This window comes from Parambassis ranga, chromosome 22 (assembly GCF_900634625.1).
Source record: "Parambassis ranga chromosome 22, fParRan2.1, whole genome shotgun sequence".
Lineage (NCBI taxonomy): Eukaryota > Metazoa > Chordata > Actinopteri > Ambassidae > Parambassis > Parambassis ranga.
Window position 1 is genome coordinate 6,113,399 of NC_041042.1, and position 25,979 is coordinate 6,139,377.

Here is a 25,979-nt window from a genome sequence, read left to right on the forward strand (position 1 = left end):
ACCCATATTTTAAATAAGACATGAAACTCTGATTTAAAATCATAGTGAATGCAGCTTAATGTAAAAGAATGTTAAATTAGGGTCTCACCTACATCCAGCTTCATGAACGTCCTGCCAAAAACACTGCAGCACATCAACAGGGGGGAGCTAGAGCCGGTAAAACCGGAGACACTGTTATCTTAGAAGTTGTATGGAGCCTGGCCAAAAGGATGTGGCTGCTAATCCAATCACATAGATAAGACACACTAAAATCAGCATTATTAACATTCGTTTCACAAAAAAAATAAAAATAAAACAAATACTGTGTACGTAAACTGTAAACAGTAAACAATGATACAAAATCAATTAAATTTATATATTAAATGAAATAATTATTTGATATTAAATTAAGATAAAGTAATTAAATTATGATTTTAATTGGTTAAATATTATATTTCTATCATATTTAAGATCATACTGTAATTCTCATGTATTTGAATATTGGCTCAATTACTGGCACTGTGTTGGATAGCATAACACTAATACACTAATACATGTAGTACATGCCTACAACTGTAATCACATAATAATACTCGTTTGTTTATTTTAGTAAAACATGTCCAACTAACGCTTTTATTATCTTGCTGCTGGATTTGTGTGACCATGTGCTCAAACAATAAACAAACCATCTGCTGGGTCAGGTCACACTAAAGAGCAACAGGCTGATTTAAAAAAAATATTACATTACTAAAGTCAACAAAAATATTCAGAAAGCAAAGAAACGATGGGAAACATTTAAAACAACAGCTTGATATAGCTTCTACAGCAGAGCTGCTGTACATCAAGGGTTGTGTTACTTTAAAAGTGAAGCTATATCTTGCTCCTGACAATTTGTCAGCCTCCCACAAATAAAGCAATGCTATTGTATACAGTATCTTTCATGTTTTTGTACCTTGGTGGGTTCCTGACAGTTTTTAGCATCACCATTTACAATCTCCCAAATGCTTTTAGAAACATTGACTGTCATGGCCTTGTACTGAATAATACAGCTTTAGAGAGAGCAAGGGAATTTTCCTCAGGGCACAGGTGTGCTCTGATAGTCTCATAAGCCTGCGGCAGCACAAAGAAAGAAAGATGCTTTCTTGGTGAAAAGGAATAGGGAGGCACAAGGTGGAGAAACAGATCAACAATGGCTTCTTCGTTTGGGTGTATTTGGTTTTGACCTTCAGACGGAGTTTCAAATAAATGCGACACCGAGGGGGAAATCAAAATCCAGATGACCCTGAATCTCTACACCCCACACAAGCTTGGAATGAATATGTGATGTTCAAAGATGACTGGAAGAAAAAAAAGAGTAATACATTTTCAGACAGAGACGAAATGTGCGGGTACGCCTCTTCACAATCACCAGTACCAGCAAGCACAGTAGTCATTTTTTTATGTATTCACACCCTTGACGATGGAACTGCTGCACATATATACCTATAAATGATAATATAAGATTCATAACAATTGTGCCTATCATGCACGTGACTGCGACTCAACATTGACAAAAGTGTCAGTTGATAAGCAGAGCTAGTGTAAACTGTTTATATCTCCATTTCAATCACTTCTACCCATCTTTGCCTGTGTATGGACCATTGAAAAGGTCAGAACGGCTGCAAGGGGCTGAGATGCTTGACATGCAGTGACGGGGTTGACAAGCTAAGTGGTCAGACTGCTAACTCAGGAGATATACAAGACACTTATCGCACAAGAAGAAGTGTTTGCTCAGGAAAATTTAATGAGTGTCAAAAAAAATCCTCCATATTGAATTTAACAACTAAATGAGACTGATGTAAAATATGTCATTTAAATGTAATTTCAAAATATAAACAGCTCACTATGATCACACATATCTCATATTATATTTGAAAATTTCAAATGGCAAATCTCCCAAGCAGCGATGCCTGCAGGGAGGAGGGGGCTCAGAGAAATCCTGCCTGTCCTTGTGTGTCACTTACCAGCCACAGGAAAAGACTTTTTTTCCCGCTGATAGCGCAAAGTGTCTCTATGAGGCTAATGCTTTATGTCAGATTCTATACTAACTGTCGCATTAGAAAGAAGGAGATCTACCTCTACTTTCCTCCATAAAAGCATTTTTCCTTTGCCACGACACTTAGCAGCAGTAAGGTTTTTAAGTATTGGCGCAGTTGAAAAGCTGATGACTGGGTTCTTATAGGTGCTAGAGGTGTAGTGTTGAATCCTCCGTGATTCACCCTGTTTTGTCTGTTTTCTCCTCATTTTATTAGCTACACTTCAGCAATGAGGAGAGCCACACAAGTGAATTGATGGGAGGGTGGAACAGGGGGAGGGTTGGGGTGGTGGTGGTGGTGATGAGGGTGGGGGAGTGGGGGGCAATAAGGAAGACAACAAAACAAAAAGGAAAACAGACAAGGAGTGCCAAGCTCTGAAAACTGGCATGCTGCAGTTGTATGTCAGTCACCTAGCAACAAGTCCTCCCCATCACTTACCCCCCGCTTTCCCGTCTCCTGCTGCGCTCTCTAATTCAACAAATCTGTTCAGAATGTATGGCTGCTCCTCTAACAAAACGTATTCTGCGCTGGGGGCTAAGGATGTGGGCCTCCACTGAACATGCCACTCAGCTGCCCATTGACCACCGGGGCCTTTCTCTGCACACACTATGGAGTGACGGACAAAGACCATGAAAGCAGGGGCAGCTCCACAGAGAAAACATTTGCTTGTAATTGTGTTTGACTGCATAATGAAAATGATGTTCTTTTTTAATTTGGGCTTGTTAAGGCCACACTATTTTCCTCTGGTCACCTGATCATTGTAAAGAAACAACCCCTCACTTGCCCAATGGGCCACAGAGGGGGGGAAATATTGAAAATGGTCCAAAGGACCTCCCCACTCTCTACTTTAACCCCTCTTGTGATTCAAGTGTTCTCGGGTAAAAACATAAATATGTAGACTGTTCATTACAGGATGGGAGAATGCTAGAATGAGTTTTTTTTTTAAACCAGAGAAAAGATAATGACAGCGAGGCACACACAGATGCACTCACATACACAAATGGGAGCACAGCCATGCTTGCCCTGAGTTGTGAAGCATTGAGAAGGTTAGCATTCCTGGTCCTACTTCAGTGAAACAGACCATTAGTGGGAGCATCGGGCTTGCACCCAAAAGAGTGCTTCACTGAACACATTCATATCCAGTGATTATTTGCACTTTTTAGCCTCCAATTTCCTGTTTTATTAATGTGTCTTTTCCACATTCAACTGGCTTCTTCATTTTCTCTGCCCACTGCTTTCCTGTAGCAGAGGTGAGGGGCATTCAGTTGAATGTCTAGGCCCTAGCAGAGAAAATGTTAAATGACCATAGGCGTAATTATTGTTAGAGAAAGCTGCACTATGTCCTATCTGGTAAAAAAAAAAATCCCCCCATTAACTCTTTCTGTATTATTTCTGTCAAGTAACATATGATTTATGTCAGATGTGGAGGTGTCTTTGAATCTCTCAAGGTTTCAATTCATCCTCCTTATGGACAGCTATTCAGCAATTTAATTGCTTTAAGATGGAGTCTGATTTTCATGGTGGTCCTGATAAAGCCCACTGATAAAGCATGTGTCCCATGAGAAGTCAGAGGTAAGAAAAAGCAGGGCTCACCTCTGCTCACTGAGATTCAGCCCTATGTGCTCTGTGCATGTGTCCAGGAGGGCTGGATGCAGCGTTAGCTTGTGTGACCCTGATGGTGAACTGTGGCCTTCTGGACAGAGAGCAACAAACTGTTTTTTTCAGAAGCTGCAACATGAAGTTATTCATAACACATGCTATAAAATCTCACAGCATTTATATAATTCTAAGAAGCTTTTTTTGTTATAACATCACAGTTTAACATTGACCTGCCTTTCACTGCTCACTATTTCTATATGTATTACATATTAAAGTTATTGTGTATTGATTGATCTAATATTTTATTGACTGCTTTATAAACATCTATCAGCACAGGACAATTCCTACAGCTTACAAATGACCTGCAATGAAAAGTTGACGACCGCCCCAACAACTGCTCATTACAGCTTTATGCAGGATTTTGCATTAGACTGCCTACATTCAGAAAATAATAAAGATTAAAAGCAGCGAAAGGTAACATCTGTTTTTCTCTGCAAAATATTTTAAATAATCATTTATGTTAAAACATTTTGTACATATGACATAACCATAGGGTCATCCTGCAATGGGTTAATCCACATACACTAATTTCTACCATGATAGAAAACTATAGCCAACAACACAACTGAAACAATTTATCAAGAAGTGTGATCATTTTACTTTTTGCTTCTCTGTTGTACCACTGCAGGTGAATAACATTGACTCACTGTAGATAAAAAAAGTAATCTGAAGTCACTCAGTAATTGTAGAATTGTCTGACATTTCCTTGTTGACTAAACAACTGACTGAGCCAGTGATAATGAAAGTGAATGGCACCCTAATGTGAAGTACATAAATGAGATGATTTCTTGCTGAAGCACGTTGAGATTAAAATGTAAATCCCTGCTGTCATCCTGACTTGTCCTGTATTGTTGGGTCTGAGCAGGTGTAAAGATTCAATAGTCTGAGAGGTCGGATGGGACTGACTTAAGTCGAAAGATCCTGTCAGACTGGAGTGGCTAGAGGGTCTTTGGTAACACCCCTCCCACTAAAGATTAACAAGTTTCAGCACCACGCTGACGAGGCCTTGTTTCATTTGTGCGTGTGTGAGTGTGTGTTTTTTAAGTGTCAACAAGTGAGCATGTCTCTCTGTGTGGGTATTTTCAGGACTTTCACCATAAGGACCCCAACTTTGACACCAATTAAAGAGATTATGTCTTAAGATGAGAAGTAAACTAGGTGCTGTGTGACCACAGTGATCGCTTTTGACAAGGTCACAGGGTACCATGCAACAGTGCATGACCTCAACAGGGTGCTGCTGCTTGTACTGGGATGAAAGCACAGATGAATAACGGCTAGATACTGAGACAGAACACATATGGTGCTTATGTTCATTCTCAGATAAATAAAAACACACAGACAGGTTAAAAGGTATAACTTCAACAATAAACATTACTCAGCCTGTACAGCAGCGCTGCTCTTAAATGACTTAAATCAGCATAAAATGAGAAGAAATATTGATGTAATTTTCTGTATGCTAGTTTGCTTTCATTCATTTTACACAAAAATAATTAACAACTGTGACCATTTGGCATTGAATTCCTGCTGCAGAGGCACAGAACAAAGAAGTGAAAACTCAATGTGTTCAGTTAGAAAACAATATCATACAGCTCATTACAAGGAGGCCACATTAAACTGTATTAAACTTAGTTGCATTGCATATTAAGAGTGATGTCAAGTTTATCCAAATTAATTAAATTTATATTAGGAATGGAGTGTAATAATAATAACTAAAAATTGTTAACAAGCCTTTGTTTATTTTTAATTCCAGTGAACTACATTCATCAGTAAGTGTCATTTTTAGCAGTTCAAGAGGACAAGTTCAAGAATAAAAGATGTTTACAAAGAAACAAAAACGTACTACGGGTACAGCAGGCACACGCTGATGAATTAGGCTAATATTAAACCAAACTAAATGTAAAGCTACCTTAAGTAATAAGAAATATGATGTATTTATTTCAACTTTTTAAGGGCCTCACAATGTCGTAGGTAGGCTATTTATAAAAAAACAATAAGTAAACAAGCAAGAAAGGAATAATTTGAAACACAAAAATGATATTAATGCACAATTAGCCTAGCACACCCCTTAATTGCTAAAGGCTAATTAAAAGAGCTAAACATGGCAGCATTAGCGATAGCATGCAGCTGCTACATGCTAAAGCCATAACTGGCTAAATGTCGGGCCACACTCTGGAAGTATTAGCTTCTGTCCTACCTTGATGCGGAGGGCAGGTCCGTCCATGTTGCAACAGGAGGGAGCAAGGAGTGGCCTTCTCCTCCCCTTTCTGCATTTCCCCTTTTTGTTCCGTGTTGTTACATGTTTTCATGTTAATTGGCAGCAGTTGAACTGTGAGCCGTAAATCAAGAAGTGCAGAGTGTATTAATGAGTCGGACCACCCAGGAAAACTATTTTCTCTGCACTTTCTTAGCGCACAATGTGAGGACACTCGAGTCTGCCATGCCCCGAAAACTATGAATGGACATTCACAAGAGCAGTGCTCCCCCGCTGCCACATTTGCAGCAGGGTAAATGCTTCCATAAGTACTGAGTATTAAAAATAAATACATAACATTTAAGAAATAATAAAAAAAAAAAAGAATCGAGGTTATAGGGTGGATTATGAAGAACAGTTCCAGTTTTGGACAAATCTGATCACTAATTCATCACTAATTTATCAAACATTTTGGAAAAAAAATATGTTGTTGGTGTGGAACATTTGTCAATAATAATCAATCTTACGTCTAAAATATGGCAAAAAAAAGCCAACTCACACTTTCATTTAAAAGTCCTTTTTTAAAAACTATCCAAAAAACTCCTGCTATAAATAATAATAAAAAAAATTCCTCCATAAGAGCGGATCCTCAGCACTAAGAGTAGCACTATAATTGTCTTCCATTATGAGACCTCACAAAGCTAGACCATTGGCTACTAAAACACCAAGGTTAATCTTGATTAAATATCTCTACAGGGCACAAAAAGCATGTTTTACATAAAACATCCTTCAAGGGGATTGAAGCAAAAAAAAAAATTTATATACATACACACACACACACACACACATATATATAAAATATTTCTGATGGCAAGGCCAAGCATCCCAACTCTCAAATGAAAGGTATGACAGATTAAAGGAAAACCATTACAAATCAGCATACCACTAATGTGCCTACATCTGCCCTATTATCCACACAATTCAAATCACCGCAGGAACTTTAATCTTTCCTCAAGGAACATTTTAAGATTTCACATGAATGCTTTTAAATGCGTTCATTACATCTGCTTTTATTGTAACATTTTCTATATTATTAAGAAGGAGCTATAGGCTAAGAGCTGTCTGAAGAAGTCAAAACTGACATTATTCTCCATCTGTAGGATTCTTTCATGAATCAAGTGAATATTAACTATAAGTTAATTCAGCCCGATTCTACTCTTCACAATTGGCTTTAAGCTTTACTGATCTCTGCCAAATGATAATTAATTCAGCTGCATAGATGCTTCTGCACGACCAGCTGTATCAAGGCTTTCCTCTCTTCTTTCCTCCGCTGAGCAAGGAAATCCTCCTGCAAGCTGAATGCCCCTTGCTAGCGACTTTTGTTCTCTCACACTTACCCCACACACTCCAAATGTAACATCCTTCTGCAGAGAGAGAGAGGGAGGGAGAGGGAGGGAAAAAAAAAATATAGTTCCGCCCACACCTGTTGATGAATTGTGTTTGTGTGTGGGCAATAAGACATGTCTTTATACAGCTGCTCAAAATAGTAGTTTCCTCACATGGTAGTAGTGAATAGGGAACCCCTTTTCACAAAAACAGCAAAGAGGCTTGAGGCCAAATTAGAGTAATCGTCATTGACAAACAGAAAATAATTTCCAGTTTGGGCAGGGAAGTCATAAGATGCCTTAATGACTGCTGCTGCTGCTGGTGGTGCAGAGGGGTAAAGGGGCTGTTTGTGCTTTGTGGCTGCTGCCTGAATGTCTTGTTGAGTGCTAAATGTCTTGCCAACAGAGGCTGCCCCCCAGTGAACCCACACATTTTCATTATAGAAAGAGTACAGAGAAAAGGAAGTACAGCTTCCTAATCACATGTGTTTGGGGGAAATTCTGTAAAATATTGAATCATATTACTGTGAATGTAAGAAACAGATTTTTTAATTAATTTAGATTTTTTTTTGCCAGTTTTTGTTTTTGTGTTCTACTGTTACAGGTCTGTATCTGGAAAGTTGTTAGGGATTCATGATGTTTTTCCTGAATCACCAAATTTTGTGAGTGTATGACATTAATTATAATTTATATGCATTGAACGCACGTCAAGCTTGAGTTTCACAAACCATGTGAGGGAAAAAAAAAAATTTATTCTTAGCCCAGTCATGTTTAATTTCAGGAGGCATTTCTCAAATAATTTTCAAATATATAAAAAGCGTAGCCGAAACTCCACTGCAGCGGTTCAGACTGAAGAAGGTCACATGAATGCATGTGGTAGAACTTAAAGTTAAGTATAACAGAGTGAAACATGATGAATAAAATAAATGAGCCTATTGATATGCAGCAAAACGTCTTACATGTAATGTCACATATTATACCCTCAGTACTGGTACACAATGAGAGCTTACACATACATCAGTTCAGGAAGCTCAAGTGTCACATGAACAGCCTGGCCGCTCTGTCCATGACCTTTTCTATTCTCTCCCATTCTACTTATTTAGTGTGAGCAGATTGTAGTGTGTTAAATGAGAGTGATTAGGTCAGGAAATAAAGACAGAGACAAAGAGAACGAAGGTAGTTAAATAACTGAAGATGTCACATAACACAATTCTCCGCTGACCTAAAACATACATCTATGAAAGCTTAAACACCGTTGACACAACACAACAGTGAAGGTTCAAGGTTTTTTTTATTCATGGGCAGAAATCTCACACACAACATTGTCATGTGATTCAGAGTTGTTCCTATCTACCAGGGCAAGGACAGAGCCTGGAGATATACAGTACAGTATAGTACAGTACAGGTGAACTTTACCTTTTGGCCTCAGGCACTGATCCACAGGCTGTGTTCATTAAAGGATCGCTGCTCAAAGAAACAAAAGTATCTGCTACCTCAGCCGTAAACCAGCACCTTAGCTCAGCACCATTTCTCACCACAGACTGTTACTTTAAGAGCCATGGTGAGGTCAGTACATTGAAAACAACACAACAGAGTTGTGTGATGGACCAAGAACCACTGATATACAACCCACTTGATATGATGGCTTTTACATAAAGACTGGATACACTGTGACTTCAACAACATATGATGAAAAGGGCCTGGCTGCATTATAGCCAGAAACAGAACTTAAGGAAATGCATGTGAAAAGGAAGAAGAGCTGTCACAATATCACCACGGCCAAAGGAATTCAGGATAACTATGTGATTACAATATCTGTCAGAATAACCTTTAACTTTGGATAATGCATGTTTGTATGTGGCAGTGTGTTGAAAGAGCTCAACACATGTCAACAGATAAAAGCTTGGCAAAATATGATACTTTCATCACGCAAATTATCTGCAGCATGTGTTGTCAAATTATTTAAGGATTCTTTATTTGCTGGCGTTTTGCCTATTTGGATTTTGTTTGGATTAATGCAGTGCAATGAGCTCTCTGCCACCACCCACATCACTGTCTGCTGAGCTAACAATGTTCAGGTGCTGGTAGAGAGTCATCTCTGCTAATATGTTTAGCAGTAATGGGAATGCACGTGTTAGTAGCTTCCCACTGAGGTAATAAATCTTGTTCTTTTCTTCACTTTATGGCAACCAGTGCTAAGGTGCTTTAATGTCACTACTATGACAAAGAACATAAAACATATACAATATTATTGCACCTTTGTACCACCTGATAGCAACATTATTCAATATCACAAACATGATCAGTTCTGCTGTATTGTGACACCGCTAGAGACGATCCAGGAGAGCAGCCGTGACATGTTTAAGAATAGATAGAATACAATGGATATTCTTATTATTTACTAGTGTTAAGAGTTAATTTCTTAACACTAGTAAATATTATTGTGGATTATTTGACTAATTATAAATGTCACTTCAATTAACTGCTACACAGAAAAGATTAGGCCACTACAGGTGCAGATTTTCTTGTTGGTGGTGATGTTTTTGTTTAAACACACACCTTTACTGCTGCTGAGTCCTAAGCTCCGCACTTATCCGATGCTTTATAATAATTTAGCACTAGCTCTGATGAAATAAGCTGCACTACAGTTCATTCCCATCCCTGCATTGTTGTTTGCAGTGTGTAAATTAGCAAAGTTTTGAAATGATGTTATGACCAAGAAAAGTTTGTTTTAAAATACGTAAAATGATAATGAAGTAACAAGCTGAAGGACTAGTTCATTGAGATGATGATGATGATGATAAATGATGAAGTATATGATTATGCTGACAGACAGATGTTTGCTTGCCCTCCTCGGATTGTTTTAGCTGAAACCACGAAAGAACAGGATGTCTGGGTCCTGAAAGGAGGGGGGGAGTAGAAGAGCAGGTTGAAGAAGAGGTGGAGTAGATACAAGTGAAGTGATGGCATGCAGGAGGAATGGCTCAATCACCCATTGGCTGCATGCTGCCAGAGGTCAGACAGCATGCAGAAGTCAGACCAACAACTTGTGACATTAGGATTATGAATATTCATCTCAGCCCAATCACATACAAGAGCATGCTGAAAAACAATATAAACAACTGGAGTAATGAAGAGCTATCTGATGATTTATATACAGGTTACAGATACACCTGCAACACAAACAAATTCATTTATTGGAACAAAAGTGTGTCAGGGAAATATAGAAACAGCCAACTCTGTATCTACTGTATGACAATGATACCACATTGAAAGACGTTTCCGTTATTTTGCCCAGCCCCTGCAGCTGTGACAAACAACTAGTCAGCCACTTGCCAGACAAGAGTTATTCTGAGACAGGTTTCCCCCCTTCCTCACAATGAAATATGGATAAGAGGGTGGGGATAGTGGACAGCTGTCAACAAATTCCACAGCTTCCCGCCACCACTGATCAATCAGCCCCATATCTACAACACAACAGTGCTGACCCGCTGGCTAGAACTGACATTAATCCTAAGTCTAGCAGTCAGTGCGGAGGAATGACAGGACGTAACACGATGGTGGGAGCGGACGCTGATACAGGCTCTAACAAGGAAAGGTGCTGATGCTAATGAGTGTATCTGTGGCTCTTTAACGAGCCTGCATCATTTGATGTCCTAATTTACAATGAGCTGTGTCTCTGGGGTGCAGGATAATGAGCTGGACCGGGATTCCCAGGGCAGCAGCTTGTGTAACCCATCTCATGCAGGGGACACTCGCTCCCACCGAGTGTGAGTGAGAGACAGAGCAGGAAGGACATATTCCATGTCTGTAGGAGAGACGAGGGTGTGAGAGAGGAGGGTGGGGAGCAGGGTACATGTCATCCCTGCTTGATATGATTGTTTGTACACACCAATCATTGAATCGCTGCGTCCAAGTGAGAAAAGCTTGTGTTCTCTGTGACAAACTGACCTCGGGCAACAAGAGCACTCACAGAAAAAAGAAATGGAGAAGGAAAGCATGGCGGGTGGGGGAGAAGAAGACGCTTTAGAGAACAGACAGTAAACATTGTTGGATTTGATCTTACTGTCGGGTCCATGAAAACACATCTCCCTTTTGCTTTTACTCAAAATGCTCAGCTTACATAGTAGCCCTGAAAAAAAATCTGGCTCATGCTGCACTCTGAAGCAAATTAACAAATGCGGAGCTCAGTGACCTCAGTGTGTTGAGACCATCCACACAGAGTATACGGTGTGCCCTACCACCCCCACCTCTTACTGCTGCGTCTGCATGGCTGCATTAGTCAAGCTCAAATGGGTCTTTCCGCCATGAGAAGCAGAGCATGACATGCGCTCAACAATGGCAGGCAGATGACGAGCCAGCTCCATTTGATGATGGCCTCTGCCGACGCGGCCTTTTTTTTTTTTTTTTTTTTTTTTTTTTTTTTGATGTGAAGGAATACAAGGGGCAGTGTGATTCATTACGAGTGCACAGGTGGCCCGAGATCTAATGAGTCACATTTTGTGCAGTTCTAATGTGCAACTGGCTCAAACAGGGATGTAACAACAAGCCTGATTTAGATCACGGTTGATTCTCATTTAGTGGTCAGTTAACTTAGCACCATGTGATAATGCACTATATTTAAGATGGACACGACTTTTAAAGTAATACATTATTTATGAAACTAAAATCTGTCATCATTAGACGCATGCTGTTTTTATCAATTAACTTTTCAAAGAAGTTTACCAGGTCTCTCAAAGTGTCTCAGCCATTAACACTGCCCCCCTCTGGCTAGCTGGTGCCTGATCAGTCAGAACAGTACACTGTGTTGTTGCTTTGTTTCAATGACTACAGAGGTCTAGTTTAGGAAAAAACATACTTTTACACCATAACAGCTTTTAAAATAAAACTGTCATCAATGTCTCCAGACTGTATTAAAAGCCTAACACAGCTTTTAGCACATTAGTCATTTCCTCACAGGAACCACAACAATCCAAATTGTACCTGATCTATTAACTGCTCGCCACTGAGCACCATTTGAACATTTGACCTTCTAGCACAGCTCATGACATTATGTTGACATTTTAAGTAATCCCTCCCACGGTTCTTAATCCCACTGGCCGTGGGCCGCCCTGACCCATCCTCAAGAGCTCAAGCCCCATACATGCTTTCACAACACACTGACAGAAAACCCAGGACAACAAATACCACTCTGATACTATGACCAGTCAACAACGCCCTCGTGCTTCAGAGCTCCATGTGGCTCAGAGCATGCAGTGATGATTTGATATGCTAATTATCATACACAAACTGAAGCATTAAGCTATCCAGAGATTGAATATTCAAATGTGATTTTTAGATGTGCCTCTTTTTACTTTTGTTACTTTGACTGGTGGAATGATAGAAAGCAAGTTTCAACAGATACCATCTTTACTCTGTTACATTTAGTGTGATGTGTTTGATCCTCTACTCATCCTTTACATTATCATAGAAACGCCATGTCCAAGTTACATAACAAAATAGGTTTTTCTAAAAAATGCCTTTTACCTTTAACAGTTAGAGAAAGTTTCAGGTGGACAACAGGTCCCGACAGATAAAAAGTGATGAAATAAGAGGTACAAGACGACAACCCATTTATTTAGTAATACATTCTGCAAACTAGAAATTTTATTCAAACTTCAAAGGCTAAAAAATGAAAGAAAGGAGGGAAAGAAGGGGAGAAAATTTAAGGAGCAGGGAGAAAAATGCATCTATTCACAAGCAAGGAATGCAATTTGTTCAATCAACAACACAAATAGTACAATTTAGTTCAGGGAACAAAGCTTTTTTTTCTGCCATTCCTTTGGAGCTAGAACATAATACAAAATATACAGTTATTGAACTTTGTAAAATCACTCACAGAGGCCTCTGAGAAGCATTTGAATCAACATTGACAATACTTAACTACAGCACTCTAAAGCTATTCTTGAATGTAATCATAAATAGAGCAGACATTAATGTATGTATGCACGTTTTCAATGCTTACGAGGTTACCATGTTAAAACACTTGCATTTGTTAAAAGCATGACATCATCCGCAGTGGAAAATAAATACGTTTTCAAGACCAAATTTTGATACGGTAACATGAAAATAAAAACAGCATACAAACCAGCGGTGGTTGAAAAGTTGTACCTTGTGACACAACCAGGACAAAGTCACTTTGCTGAGAGCATAAGTACCTTAAACTGGACAATGTTTTAAATCTCTAAGAGTGTAATGTCAGCAGCATTACTCCTCTTCATAGTGTTTTGTTGGACAAGTACTTTAGGGGGCAACATGAGATTGGGTAAGGCAAATCGGTGAGCTTATTTATGAGTTGAAAAAGGTCAGCAACGTGAGGCTTGGATCGCCCTGTAGAGACGAATAAACCACCACTGCCTAGGGTCACACAGTAAACGCCACAATTGAGGTACATTAATATGTACAAGAGGGCGCAAGCATTTAAAATCTCTTCAACTTCTGCCAGTTAGTCCTCCATACAAGAATATACAGGATTCATTTCAGGCAACCAAAGGTAACTCTGTAAATAGCTTTATCACTTTTCTACAATAACTTTTTCAGAAACAAAAAGCTGATTATACAGATGATCAGTGCATATGACTATTGTCATTTTGTCACACTTACTTTCTCACATGCCTCACGTTTCTAAAACCCTGAACTCTCAATACAATAATAGATTTTAAGCCAAATGAGGAACACACAGGAGGACAAGTAGATGGAGTTCTATTGGTGAGCACTGAAGGATTATTGTTTTGCAGGGAGGGAAGGTGAGGGAAGGTGGGGGCAGCTTATGGGACGATAGTGTTCCTAGTTACTTAAACAAGTTGTCATTTGCAGTAGCTTCTTAAATTGTCACTTGTTTCATCAACATCAGCACAAATCAGTCAAACACTGTACAGAAGCATCCCATTCAAATATATCAGTGATAAAATAAACTTTCATTAAACTGCTCAACAAAAAACACTTCCTATAAAGGTTATGAGGTATTTCAGTTAATGAAAACTTAAAACAAGTATAGTATATGCTTGGGACCCTTTTTGTTTAGGTTTGGGGGGAAGTGATAGTAATAGAAACATTTTAAAACACAACATGTGCACAAATCATAGTCAAACCACTGTTACCATCTGTTTACTTTTCAGCTACAGCAAGTCCTAGTTGTTAATATTATTATTATAGTACTCATTCTGTGGAATGTAGAACTCCAATTAACAATAAGGGGTTAATATATAATCTATGACAAACTGCTGGACAGTTCAGGGGCATGAGCTCGTCATCTGTCATAATACAATGAAATATGTTTGTTCCCCATTAAACCTGATGGAAAAACTGCATGAAATGTTGCTAATGTTGTTACCTACCAGATTTGCAACAAGCAGCTGGATGCTGACAAATCTTAGATAAGAGAGACAGTTAGTGCACTTATTTAACAAATACAAGCTATGCAGCGCAAAATAAATACCTCACAGATTTTATAGATAAACTGCCTAGCTAAATGAAAAATGCATTTTCATATCCACTAATTTTTTTTTTCTCAAACACACTGCATAAATTCACTTGAAGCATTTTACATGATGCAAGTACAGTAGGGATAATTGTCATTTTAAAACAAAAGGGATGCCATTAGTGTCCACCTGTTTTGTTATGTTTACATTTGCTTTTTTATGGAAATATTCAGCAAAACCACATTTTCATGCACACATACAAAAAAATTAAAAATAAAACAAAAATCCTATTTTGTGTTTACAGTCTTGAGTCAGCTACCACTCTAGCAAATCTACTGGTAATTCGTGTTTTTGTAGTATGACTGGTTAAAGGTACCTCATGGAGTGTCCATTGTAAATACAATTAGATCACATTCAACATTTCTTAAAGTTTTGCTTTAAGGCCTATCAAACCTTTCGCTAACACATTAACATTTTCATCGCTTTTTTCCGCTTTCAAAACACAATTTTCCTCTGATCTCATAGTATTTTAATGGTTATTTGGCACTCTCAAGTTACCACAAAATATGATGGATACATTTACTCGTAGTCTAACAAAGTACTTTTCATCTCGTGCACCTGGCTTACAATGCCACCAATGGACAAAAGACTCCACAGAGTACCTTAACAAGTCAAATAACAGAAACTAAAATGTATTAATATCGCTACCCTCTTAATAGCTTAAGCTTCATTTGCAGGATTATAACCAGGTGTCACATTATGACTGCATGATTTTGTGTAAACTGAAAAGTCTTTGGCATTTTTGCCGCAAAAGCAGATTTGAAAGCAGAGATAATTTAGCATTACTGTCAAAGCTAGTTTGTTATTTTATATTTAATAAAATCTCAATATGGTGAAAAAGTTAGGATTGTCATTTAATAACTGAAGAATGATAAATTTAGTAAGTACTATTACATAAATGCAACTTGGGAGTTGATTAGAAGGAAATTGAGGCTAGTAAAAGCCCCAAAGTTTTGAGACAAACCAGAATCACATTTGTCCATGGCAGAAAAACTAGCTCAAGCAACATGATTTATTCCTTGAAAATTTAAGTCAAAAAAAAATATACATACATAAATTCCCAACAATGCAAGACAACAAAATGGCAGAAAATAAATCTGAAATTAAACCATTTCTCTTCAAGAAATACATCTACTGTGTGTTAAATACAGTTTAGTCTACAGTGAGCCTTTTTGAGGGGAAATTAAACGTTAACCCACAGATCATACACTATAGCAGCAAACTGTATTGTGCTGTGGCTTGTGGTGCCATGGAGAGGGAGGGGGTTGATTGAGCTGTTAATGAGAATAAAAAGGTGCTGTACAACCATGGGAACTCATTGCAGTGGATTTGTTCTCGTTTTGACTGTCCAAATAAAGACTGCTTAAAAGAAGAGATTTAGTTTTAGAGACATTTTCTTCTATTTTCAGACTATTGAAGTGTGACTTTGTCTAAAATATTCAGCGCTTAAACTGTTCATCAGCCAAACCAGATGTTAAATGCAGACCCTGGAATCTATCTGTACCACATATGAAAACTGAAAAATGGAGAAAAAGAAAATAAAACTTGGCATAGGCTGTTATAAAGCTGAAAATGTGATTAAAACAAATATATGGCACCCACAGTGGTCACTGGTATCAACATCTGTGAAGAAATTGATATTTTAAAAAAAAATGACACAATAGATGTGTAAACCAAGCCAGCTCCTGACCAGCTGCACATCAGTAAATCCAACCACTTGTGTGATCTCAGGTTATAGTAAAGTTCTCGCATATAGCTTGAAGTTGTTCAAATAGAGTACAGCATGTAAACTCTGCTATCCAAAGATGAAATTAAAAGTACTAAAAGCCTATGTCGGGTCGGTCTAGAACACTGGCTGAAAAAAAGGGCAGACAACAGTTAAGCATGGGGAGAGCATTTCCCTTTAACTCCAGCCTGGTTTGTTGTCTAAACCACATTAGCAAATTAAAGTTAGGTTTGCACATACAGATCTGCCTTTCCACTTAGACACATGTGCACATACATACACAAGCACTCGCGCACGCTTGCATGTATCTATTTGCACAAATGAACATGTTAACATGGGACTGTTCAGATAGCTGACAGAAATGAGGAAAAAAAGATCTTTCTACTTCATGCTTGTGATTGAAAAATACCTTGCCATTACTATTTGAGCATGTACAGAAAACCACTTACAAAAGTAAAACACAATAAAAAGCAGAGGGAAAATAATTAGAATTTAAATGGTTTGATATAGAGAGCTTACTGTGCTGTCAACTATACAATTTACCCGTTTCTTAAAGGAGCATAGACTAACTGAAAAAAAAAAAAGTAAAAGCGCAGAGACATTGTGCCTGGAGGACAAGCAGTAATATTCACTGAATAGACATTTGTTAGAATTCCAGAAGAGCAGGAAAAGGCAGATAGTGCATAAAAGGTTCTCTTTTTCCATTTCTTTCATTTTTTAACTTAAAATCAAGCTGCATTAAATACAGGCTGTTTGTACAGGACAATTGCACTTCACAAAAACAGAAATATACAAACACACACAAGGAAATGTGAATCAAATTAATTACAGCAAAAAAATCTTACTACTTAAGCTGATTATTTAACAAAAAGAAAGAAAACCTTGTGGACTCACTTGTTATGGATTACTTTAGAGGAGAATATTAAGGTGGGTGAACATAAAAGGGGGAGACAAAACGGTGGGGATCCTGAACTCCAGAATGGACTGGTGCTGCACTATTCCAGGTTTGTGTGCATGCATCTCCTCTTCTTCTTCCTCCTCCTCCTCCTCCTCCCATGAAATTCCCTTCTTAGAAACCAAAAGCTCAGAGTGACGGAGAGAGACTGCTGAGCTGAGTTGCTGTGGGTCTTGAGAGGATGGTGGTTTGTAAACTCTATGTTGTGTTAGTGGTAGGAGGTTGTGTTACCACATGTCGTCTGTGGACGCAGAGTCCTTGATAAGAAAGGAGAGGAAGGAAAAACCCTTCAGACTCTGACTACTTCCATGACATCTCCATCAAGAGGTGCACAGATTCAAGCATGTCTGCTACAAACTGACACTTTCAAGACAACATAGAGATACTGTGCTTATGATTTTTAACAAAGCCTTGTTATCCTTGTTGTGTTGGTGAATAGAAAGTGCCTAGTTACACATACTAAACATCATAATTAGTGGTATGATGGTTTTTGAAATTGGGAAAGCTAAACATCTGCAAATAATTACCAATTCACAACATTTTACATAATGAATATCTAATATGACATATGTTTGTTTGCCAGTTTGTCAAACATCACAAATTTGCAAAATACATGTGATCATGATCTTTCACACTGGATTTTTGTTCTTCAAATATGGTTGCTATTTGGTATAAAGACCCCAAACACCCAGACTGACAAAATATAGGAATGTGCTTAGCCCAAAAAACGTAAACTTCAAGAAAGGAAACTACCCCCTGTAACACAATCATCCAATTTCAAGCTGTAGGTATAGCATGCATTAGGATATTTTAACGAATTTTCTCATCTGTATTAGCTTTGGCAGATACCCTTATTTAAAACGTTATTTAATGCGTTAGGATATCCCCAGTGTTTACGCACACTGAGACGCTACCTTGCAACAGTTTTTGTGCTGCATACAAACAGTAAAGCTGTTACTAGAAGTATGTAAATTCCAAATGACTGAATCATAATGAAGAAGGAAACAAATGGCAAGAAAATATGTTTGTTTTGTGATCAGTGTAAGTGCACCACTCTTCTTTGTGCCAAAATACCAAACAAAACCCCTAAATGCTTCTCTATATTCAGATTATCTATCTCAGTATAGAACATTTTAAGTCATGATGTGATATTGTTATCAACACAATTTTACTACATTTCCTTTTTATCTTTAAAAAATTCTTTTAAAAAATGTAATTTAACTTCAACATTACATTACTAATGCCTTTGACCAATGATTTACCTCAACAAATCTACCCTGTGTGCTTGAGCACAGCACCGATTCTAAAGTGACACAGAGCTCTCAGACTTTACTAACATGTTCAACACTGGAGGTGTTGAACATGACTCTATATTTCTATGACTATATTAAGTTATTAAGTAACTATATAAGTTATTACAGATATTTTAATTATCTATTAGAATTTCCTGACACAGATCGGCAGGGTCATAATCATAGTGAACATCCTTTTATACTCCAAATATTACCTAATTATTACAAATGTTATTAAGGACCTGTCTACAGGGTAAATGAGACTGATGCCATGAAGGATCTAAAACAATCCAACACTGCAGAACTTTTACAAAACACAGCAGGCTTGATTACTAAAAGGTCTTCCCAATTGGGGGCCGTCTATCCAAACAGAGAAATTAGGCAAGTTGAACATATTGGACCAAAGCCACAAAGCCAACTCAGACAGAGCAATCTTGTCTGAAAATAAATCATAGGAAGACTGAGAACACAAAGTAAAATACAGCCCCTCAGCCATAAAGCTACGTGCTGTCAAGCATCGTTGGAACAAGATTCATGATGAGTACGGAGAGAGAGCTCAATTATGTCAGATACTGACACTGTACCCATGAGTATCTGCCGATACCAAGCCAATACCCTCTTTTTGTTGGTCTTAGACTACTAAGCTACTAAATAAAATACAATTATCTGGATGCTCACCTTCACACAATACAAAATGCCACTGTACCCTTGCAAGTAAAACACTTGCATTAAAAAAATCTGTACTTTATTTGTATTTTCCCCATTGACTTCAAAATAACTCCACACAACTGACATAGTGTTTCAAGGTGCTCATTTGTGTTGGTGTTTGTAGTGTTTTGGAGTGATGAATAAAAATATGGAACATAATTCTATCTCATACATAATTAAACTTATGTATGTAATTCTTTGAATGATCTGATGAGACATATATCAAAAAATATTTGATGGAAGTCAACTGCAAGAGTTTTTGTACAAGTTTCATCATGTCCTATAGGGAATAAAGAGGTAGACAAGGCTTGCAATGAGGAGATGGCATGTCATGTCCAGATATGAAGGACACAGATCAAACCCCTTTATCGGCAAACTAAAGCCAAAGTTTCAGTACTGTGGGACTCTTTTCTCTTCAAAACACAAACGGCAAACCACAATAAAATCTATACATGTTAAATCGATACTGCAGTGTTGTGTAATTTAACCAGGGTTGTATTAGGTTTGAATCACACATCCAATGTGCAGTGACGCCGTCAGATACTATGAACACTGGGTACACAGTGAGCAGGTGTATTATAGATTATATAGTGAGCACCAACTATGCACTTGTTCAGAGTGTGGAGGAGCTTTAACTTTATTTACCACTATTATAAGAGTCTGATTCGGGGTCACAGCCTCTAACAAACATTAACAGGAAGTACTATACTAGTACTATACTGCTGCCATGTTTTGGTGCAGCCTCAAGCTTAAACATTCAGAAAAGCAACATCTTGCACTACTCCTATCCATCAGTACTGTGTGATGATTAAGCACTTTACAAATGTATCCTCTACAAATAAACACTCAAAAGCTCTCTGTAATTTTTGTCATCTTTCTAATATGAGAAAATATAAGATGATAAACTTGTCTACATTGACAGTGTCCTCTGTGATACCCGCAGGGTGAGATGTCACAGGGAGACTCTCAAGACGACCGTTTCTGGAGATATTCTTTATTTTATTAACATTTTCCTGTAGTTTTCAGCTCTATGAAACTGAGTCTGTATAGTGACTGCTTCTACATTTAGTTATTTTAAAACAGAATTAAATATGAAAAGGAGCATTCACAGGATACCAAAAAATAGTGTCAGTAATATATATATATATAACATAAATAATTTCCCTCTACTGCAGCTTCAGCATTTAAATGATTTCAACAAAATCTGTGCAGACTCTTCATTAAATTCACTTTATCGAAGTAAAATATTTGTTTTATGAATTTTTGATCGATCAGGTTAAGCCAGAGGCTCCTAAACTGGAGGGAGCACTGGCGGCGGGGGTTACCCATCAGTTCCACTGGCACGTAAGCGACACATCGTGGCGCCATCGAGTTTTCAACACTCCAAATCCGGTCAATATGTGAGGTTCCACCAGACGCATTACGGCCTGTTTCAGAAGCATCAGCACCGACCCTCTGCCATGCTAACAATATATATCCAGATATTGCAAATCTGTAGCGCCCAAAATTCGTCAATTACACCAACCAAATCACGCTGGCAGGAAGTCAGGCACCAGAACAGCAGAGAGAAGGTGGATTTTCAAATTAAAATGCATCACTGTGTGTCATGCAACATGAAAATACTCTTCTCTACACAAGAGGGGCCCACAGAAAAAGCAGCAGCACTGGGTTAAGCAAAGGGCATCCATACAAATGAGGAAAAAAAAGTATCTAATTCATATTGGTATTGGCAGATTCTGAAGGATGTGGTATCAGACATGAAAAATGGATATTATTCCTAGTAATAATGACAATATAATACTTATTAAATGTATTCGCAAAATTACAGAAGCTAATTTCACTTTTTACATTGTAAGGCTGATATAGACTACTAGAAAAAAACTCTATTTATCCTACTTTGTGTTTAAGATGCACCACACAATACAGTCAGGCAAAAGGGCCTGATGGCTTTCTGAAAGTTCTAATTTTCAAGATACCTCAACACATGAATGTTATTTTAAAAAGTGAATCTTTATAGAAATATCAACTACGGTACTAAAACAAAATGCATTTTTTTCCTGTCAAGGACAGATGATGTGCACAACTAAAAGGTAGGTGACTCTGTGAGCGTATCCAGTGAAATTTTAAAAGCCCAATATCTGAGTGGACAAGGGCAACATTTTTGTAATATGTTTATATATCAAGGACTGATGCAGAATGTTTCTTTTAGACTGGTATGTAGGAGAAAGATGTTTTTATTGCACACAAACATCAGCCAATTTCACTTATTAGCTCTTCCTTTTGATTTAGGAAACACTAATTAGTGAGATCAGGTCTTGTGGTACAAGGCAGTGCTTTTCAGCACAAAACCAATTGCAGCCCTTTATCAAAATATTGAAAGGAAAGCTCTGTGTGAAATTTTACTAGCATCCCTCAACGCAATCAACTGAACCATTGTCTGCTGGTGTTGCAAGAAAAAGAGGCATCCTAGCCCATTTCTTTGTTTTATCCCACTGAATACTAATGACATGCATGAAGTTAGTAAAATTCCAAATCATGCCAACAAAACATACCTGCAGAGAGTTAGTAACCAGCTGGATACTTACTGTGTCATCACTTCGATAGGGGTTGAGTTTGTTGTACACCGCTTCAATAACACTTCGTCTGAGGAGAAGTAAAAAAAAAATGTTTGTTTTATGGAAAATAAATTAAATGTACTCAATTAAACTGAAAATACTAACTAAAAATTACAACGGCATTGTCATTATTCTATCACAACATTCACTTACTTGCTTGCCAACTCTCCTCCAGGAGGGAGATTTGGGATGCTCTCAGATGCTAACGTTCGCATAACATGGACCAAATCCGGGACACCTTCATCCCCTTGCTTTTTGATGATCTCTGTTAGAAAACAAAACAGATTTAAACCATTTTACAATCAAGCAAAAGATTAAATCTCCAAAAATATTCACAGATATACACAGGTCAGGGTTTCTTGCAGAAAATCTCTCTTTTTCCCATCCATTACTGTACACTACACCACAAAACCTAAACGAATAGCATATAGGCTATCTTAACATATAACAGATAAGAGTGTTGTAAGAGTGGCATATCTCTGCATGAGTGTGCATGAGAGAGCGTACGAGAGAGGTCGTGTGCCTGTTGCATGCGTACTATCTTTGCATGCGATGCAGCAGAGTTTTTTTTTCTTGGTGGTGTCAAGGCACCTATAAAGCTATAAAGCGCTGGTTGTTTTTTGTGCACAAGTTGCACAACACAATGGGTCAAAGTCGGTGTGATCATTGAGAATGTTGTCTCTATGATATCAACAAGATTACTATCAAATCAATCATTTAAAACCGAGACGTTTCACAACCAGTTTATATAAAAAACAAGTTATTTTATTATTATGCTATTATTAACTTGTCCTTAATAAGATTATTAGGTGGCACTGGTGCATGTGTCACTTTAATGCCTGTCTGGAAAGATAAACTATACTTTGGCTGAAGGTGAGCAGACAACTGACAGCATTTGGTAACATTATCAGAAAATCAGAGTAATGGGAAGAATAAAAGACAGGTGAAAAAAAACAGTGCAACTAAACAAATAAAAACAAAGAATTTGGAACAGCAAGCAGGTGCCAATCTGCATCATACCAAACACTGAGAACTAGAAGAGACTGGCAGGGGCCAGTGTCTTTTTAATGACATTTCACAAGCATTTGTATTGTTGCTAAAAATGTGGGCCACACATGAACAAAATAATGGTCATGGAGCACCAATTTTAGTTTTCTTTCAGCTTTTAACTCAATAGAATACCATGTTTCATGACAGGTTTATCTTAGCAGCATCACTTTAATGTAAAACCTGAAGAATTTTATTGCACCCTGACAAAATACAATTCCTGCCCTACCTTCTACTCTGGCTTCCAGATATTTGTCCAACTCAGCCTCCCGTTTTACTGCTTCTGGAGATACCTTTGGGGCCCCAGGAAAGCAGATTAGCACAACACTCATATTGTCCCGGCTTCCCTGTGGAAAAATAAACACAGAAATCATATACACTTTGATACCATACAGCGTAGCAAATGTCAGAGGAAAGTTTAAGGACATTGTTGTACCTTGTACAAGCAGGTGTCGACAATTTCATTGCTGACTTTTTCAAGATCATCTGTAACCTCTAGTCTTGACCTCACAAAGTCACACAGTTCTTCGTTGGCCATGACATCCCAAATGCCATCACAAGCTAGTATAATGAATTCATCTTCTGCTTCACATCTCTCTATTGCATAAACTTCAGGCTCTGGAGAAACGAGCTGCTCTGTTGGGCCTTTTCCATGCACACACTTGTAATCGAAGTCTCCTAGAGCCCGAGACACAGCTAGGGATCCATTAACTCGCTGGATCATGACTGAGCCACCTGCGTTTTGGATCCTTTCCTTCTCCAGTGGGTTGCTGGGTTTGTGATCCTGTGTGAAGAAGTGCACAGCTCCGCCCCGGCTGAGAAGCCCCCTTGAGTCGCCACAGTTGATAAAGTAGATATGGCTTGGAGAAATCATCACCCCTACAGCAGTGGAACCACTGCGATCCACACCATGCTTCTTCTCTGAGATGGTGCGCATGTGTTCATCAATTTGCAAGAATCCTGTGCGGATCCCATTCTTCACACTATCCACAGAGGGGTCTTCCTGCAGAGCACTCTGGAAATCTGAATTGCTGGTGATATGCTCCAGCAGGTGCTCACAGCAATACTTGGCTACCTGAGAGCCAGCATGCCCATCATAAACAGCAAAGAATGACCAGAGGTCGAGACCATGAGACAGACCAATTACTGCTGTGTGTGCATCTTCCATCTCTACTCGCCAACCCTGCATGCTGCTCAGCCCATATCTCACGTTGTTACCTTCACCATGGGAATTGTATTTTTCCATCTTTGGTTTGTCCAGAAATGCACCCATTGTGTTCCTCTAACAGCCTGTAACACAAATTAAATGACACAAATAAATTCAGAAATTTGGTGAGTGCAGTGAAATCAGTTCAACATAATATTAAGGTTGTAATAATCCTTCTATGCAAAGCTAAAATTAATCCTGGAAATTACAGAAGCAATTTGTAAAAAAAAATAAAACTTATGTATTATGCTGAGCATATGCCCACAGTGATATATATATAAAAATCACTAAAGCATGTTTTCCATCCATTTGTTTAAAAAGATTAGCATCCTTGAGCTGGGTTCAGACCCCTTCTCTAGTCTAAAAATAGTAGACATGTGTACACATTTGGCTACATATTAGGAGCGCTGCAGCTGCGGATCAAATTGAATCGGTTGACATTAACGCTTAATGTGAAAAAGTTATTAAATTGCATATTAACACACGTGCCATTAAAATATTGTGACCCTAGCAAAGCAGAATAGTTTAAGAAATGAACTAGTCAGCGGTAGTGTGAGTTACGGCCAATGTAACATGCCTGCAGAGCTAACATTAGCTAACCGACTGACCAGTTACACGATAACTACAACACAAAATCTGTCAACCCTTCAACAAACATTAAAGCTGTTAGTGGTTTGAATCTTGAATTAGCTGGGTTGGGATCGAGTGCGCTTATGAATATTTTCCGGGGAAATATCTATAGCAAGTACAGACCACAACTCAAATAAACAAACAGCTTTACCTAGTTGTGGGCCTTGACCCTTGTCCCTCACAGCTAACTTTAACAGGCCTGCCTCTACCATGGCTTGCTAACGTAATGTTAAGGCAACCAAAGCTTACGGCCTTGCTAGTGTACTAGCGCTACAAGCTAACATACAGTAGCTAAGACTGCTAACAACCAAACGTTCCTCAACAACTGCTTGCACAAGAGTAAACATTAAATAACTTACCAAATAACCAAAATATACGTTGACAGCAGTGGAAGTCGAGTCAGGGAAAAGGACGGACTGGCCGCAGTCCACACCAGACAGCACACCAACGAAGCTACGGGGTTTACGGCGGTTGAGCTAGGCTAGCTAGCCTGTTAGCTAGCAAGGAGCAGTCGTCACTCAAGACAAGTGCATATAATTTGTTTAAGTCCGGTGGTCCCCTTTTGCGTACGCCCGTGGTGTATTACATTATCTCAGCTGGCGAGCAAAATAATTTTCTAGCGGGCTTTCTTGTGATTTGTGGGCAATAGCTTTGTGCGGCCAAGCCAGGGGGAAGCTGAAAGGTCTGCCCCAGCCTCTCCACTTGACAGCTTGACAGCTAGCTAACGTTAGCTTGGTAGAGGCAGAGAGATAGGACCCGGATGTTACAGGTTGCGTATTCGAAAAATGACATCATTCGTGAAGAGCTGAGGCTGCTGGGGCTGCTACACTAAAACATGTTCATCACAACAATCTGCACATTATGTCACTTATTTAAATTTAGATAGAATGCAGTCTTCACAAAAACATACAGCGTGCTTCCAGAATAGAAAACATTGTTATGAATATTTTTTATAATCGATAAATTCATTAAAGAAACGACAGTGTTTTT

At 38.4% G+C, this 25,979-nt stretch overlaps 1 protein-coding gene across 2 annotated transcripts; it reads right to left on the reverse strand.

Moving 5' to 3' along the window:
- Window positions 1–8,477: 8,477 nt before the first annotated feature.
- On the reverse strand, window positions 8,478–25,719 carry ppm1aa (protein phosphatase, Mg2+/Mn2+ dependent, 1Aa). Of its 2 annotated transcripts, none has more exons than XM_028394766.1 (6): window positions 25,349–25,719; window positions 23,589–24,442; window positions 23,382–23,499; window positions 22,259–22,370; window positions 22,076–22,133; window positions 8,478–10,188 (listed from the first exon to the last, which is right to left on the reverse strand). In XM_028394766.1, the coding sequence occupies exons 2-6, from the start codon at window positions 24,423–24,425 to the stop codon at window positions 10,153–10,155; spliced, it is 1,161 nt and encodes a 386-aa protein (XP_028250567.1). In that variant the 5' UTR covers window positions 24,426–24,442; window positions 25,349–25,719; the 3' UTR covers window positions 8,478–10,152. The 2 variants fall into 2 exon arrangements, with proteins under 2 accessions (XP_028250567.1, XP_028250568.1); XM_028394767.1 differs by lacking the exon at window positions 8,478–10,188 and adding an exon at window positions 15,794–17,747.
- Between the last annotated feature and the right edge of the window lie 260 nt (window positions 25,720–25,979).

Coding starts and splice junctions, on each gene's coding strand:
- ppm1aa (XM_028394766.1), bottom strand. CDS start 24,425: ATGGGTGCATTTCTGGACAAACCAAAGATGGAAAAATACAATTCCCAT. Junction 23,500..23,588: donor TCGACACCTGCTTGTACAAG/GTACAACAATGT, acceptor ATTTTTCCACAG/GGAAGCCGGGACAATATGAG. Junction 22,134..22,258: donor GGAGGAGAGTTGGCAAGCAA/GTAAGTGAATGT, acceptor ACTTCTCCTCAG/ACGAAGTGTTATTGAAGCGG.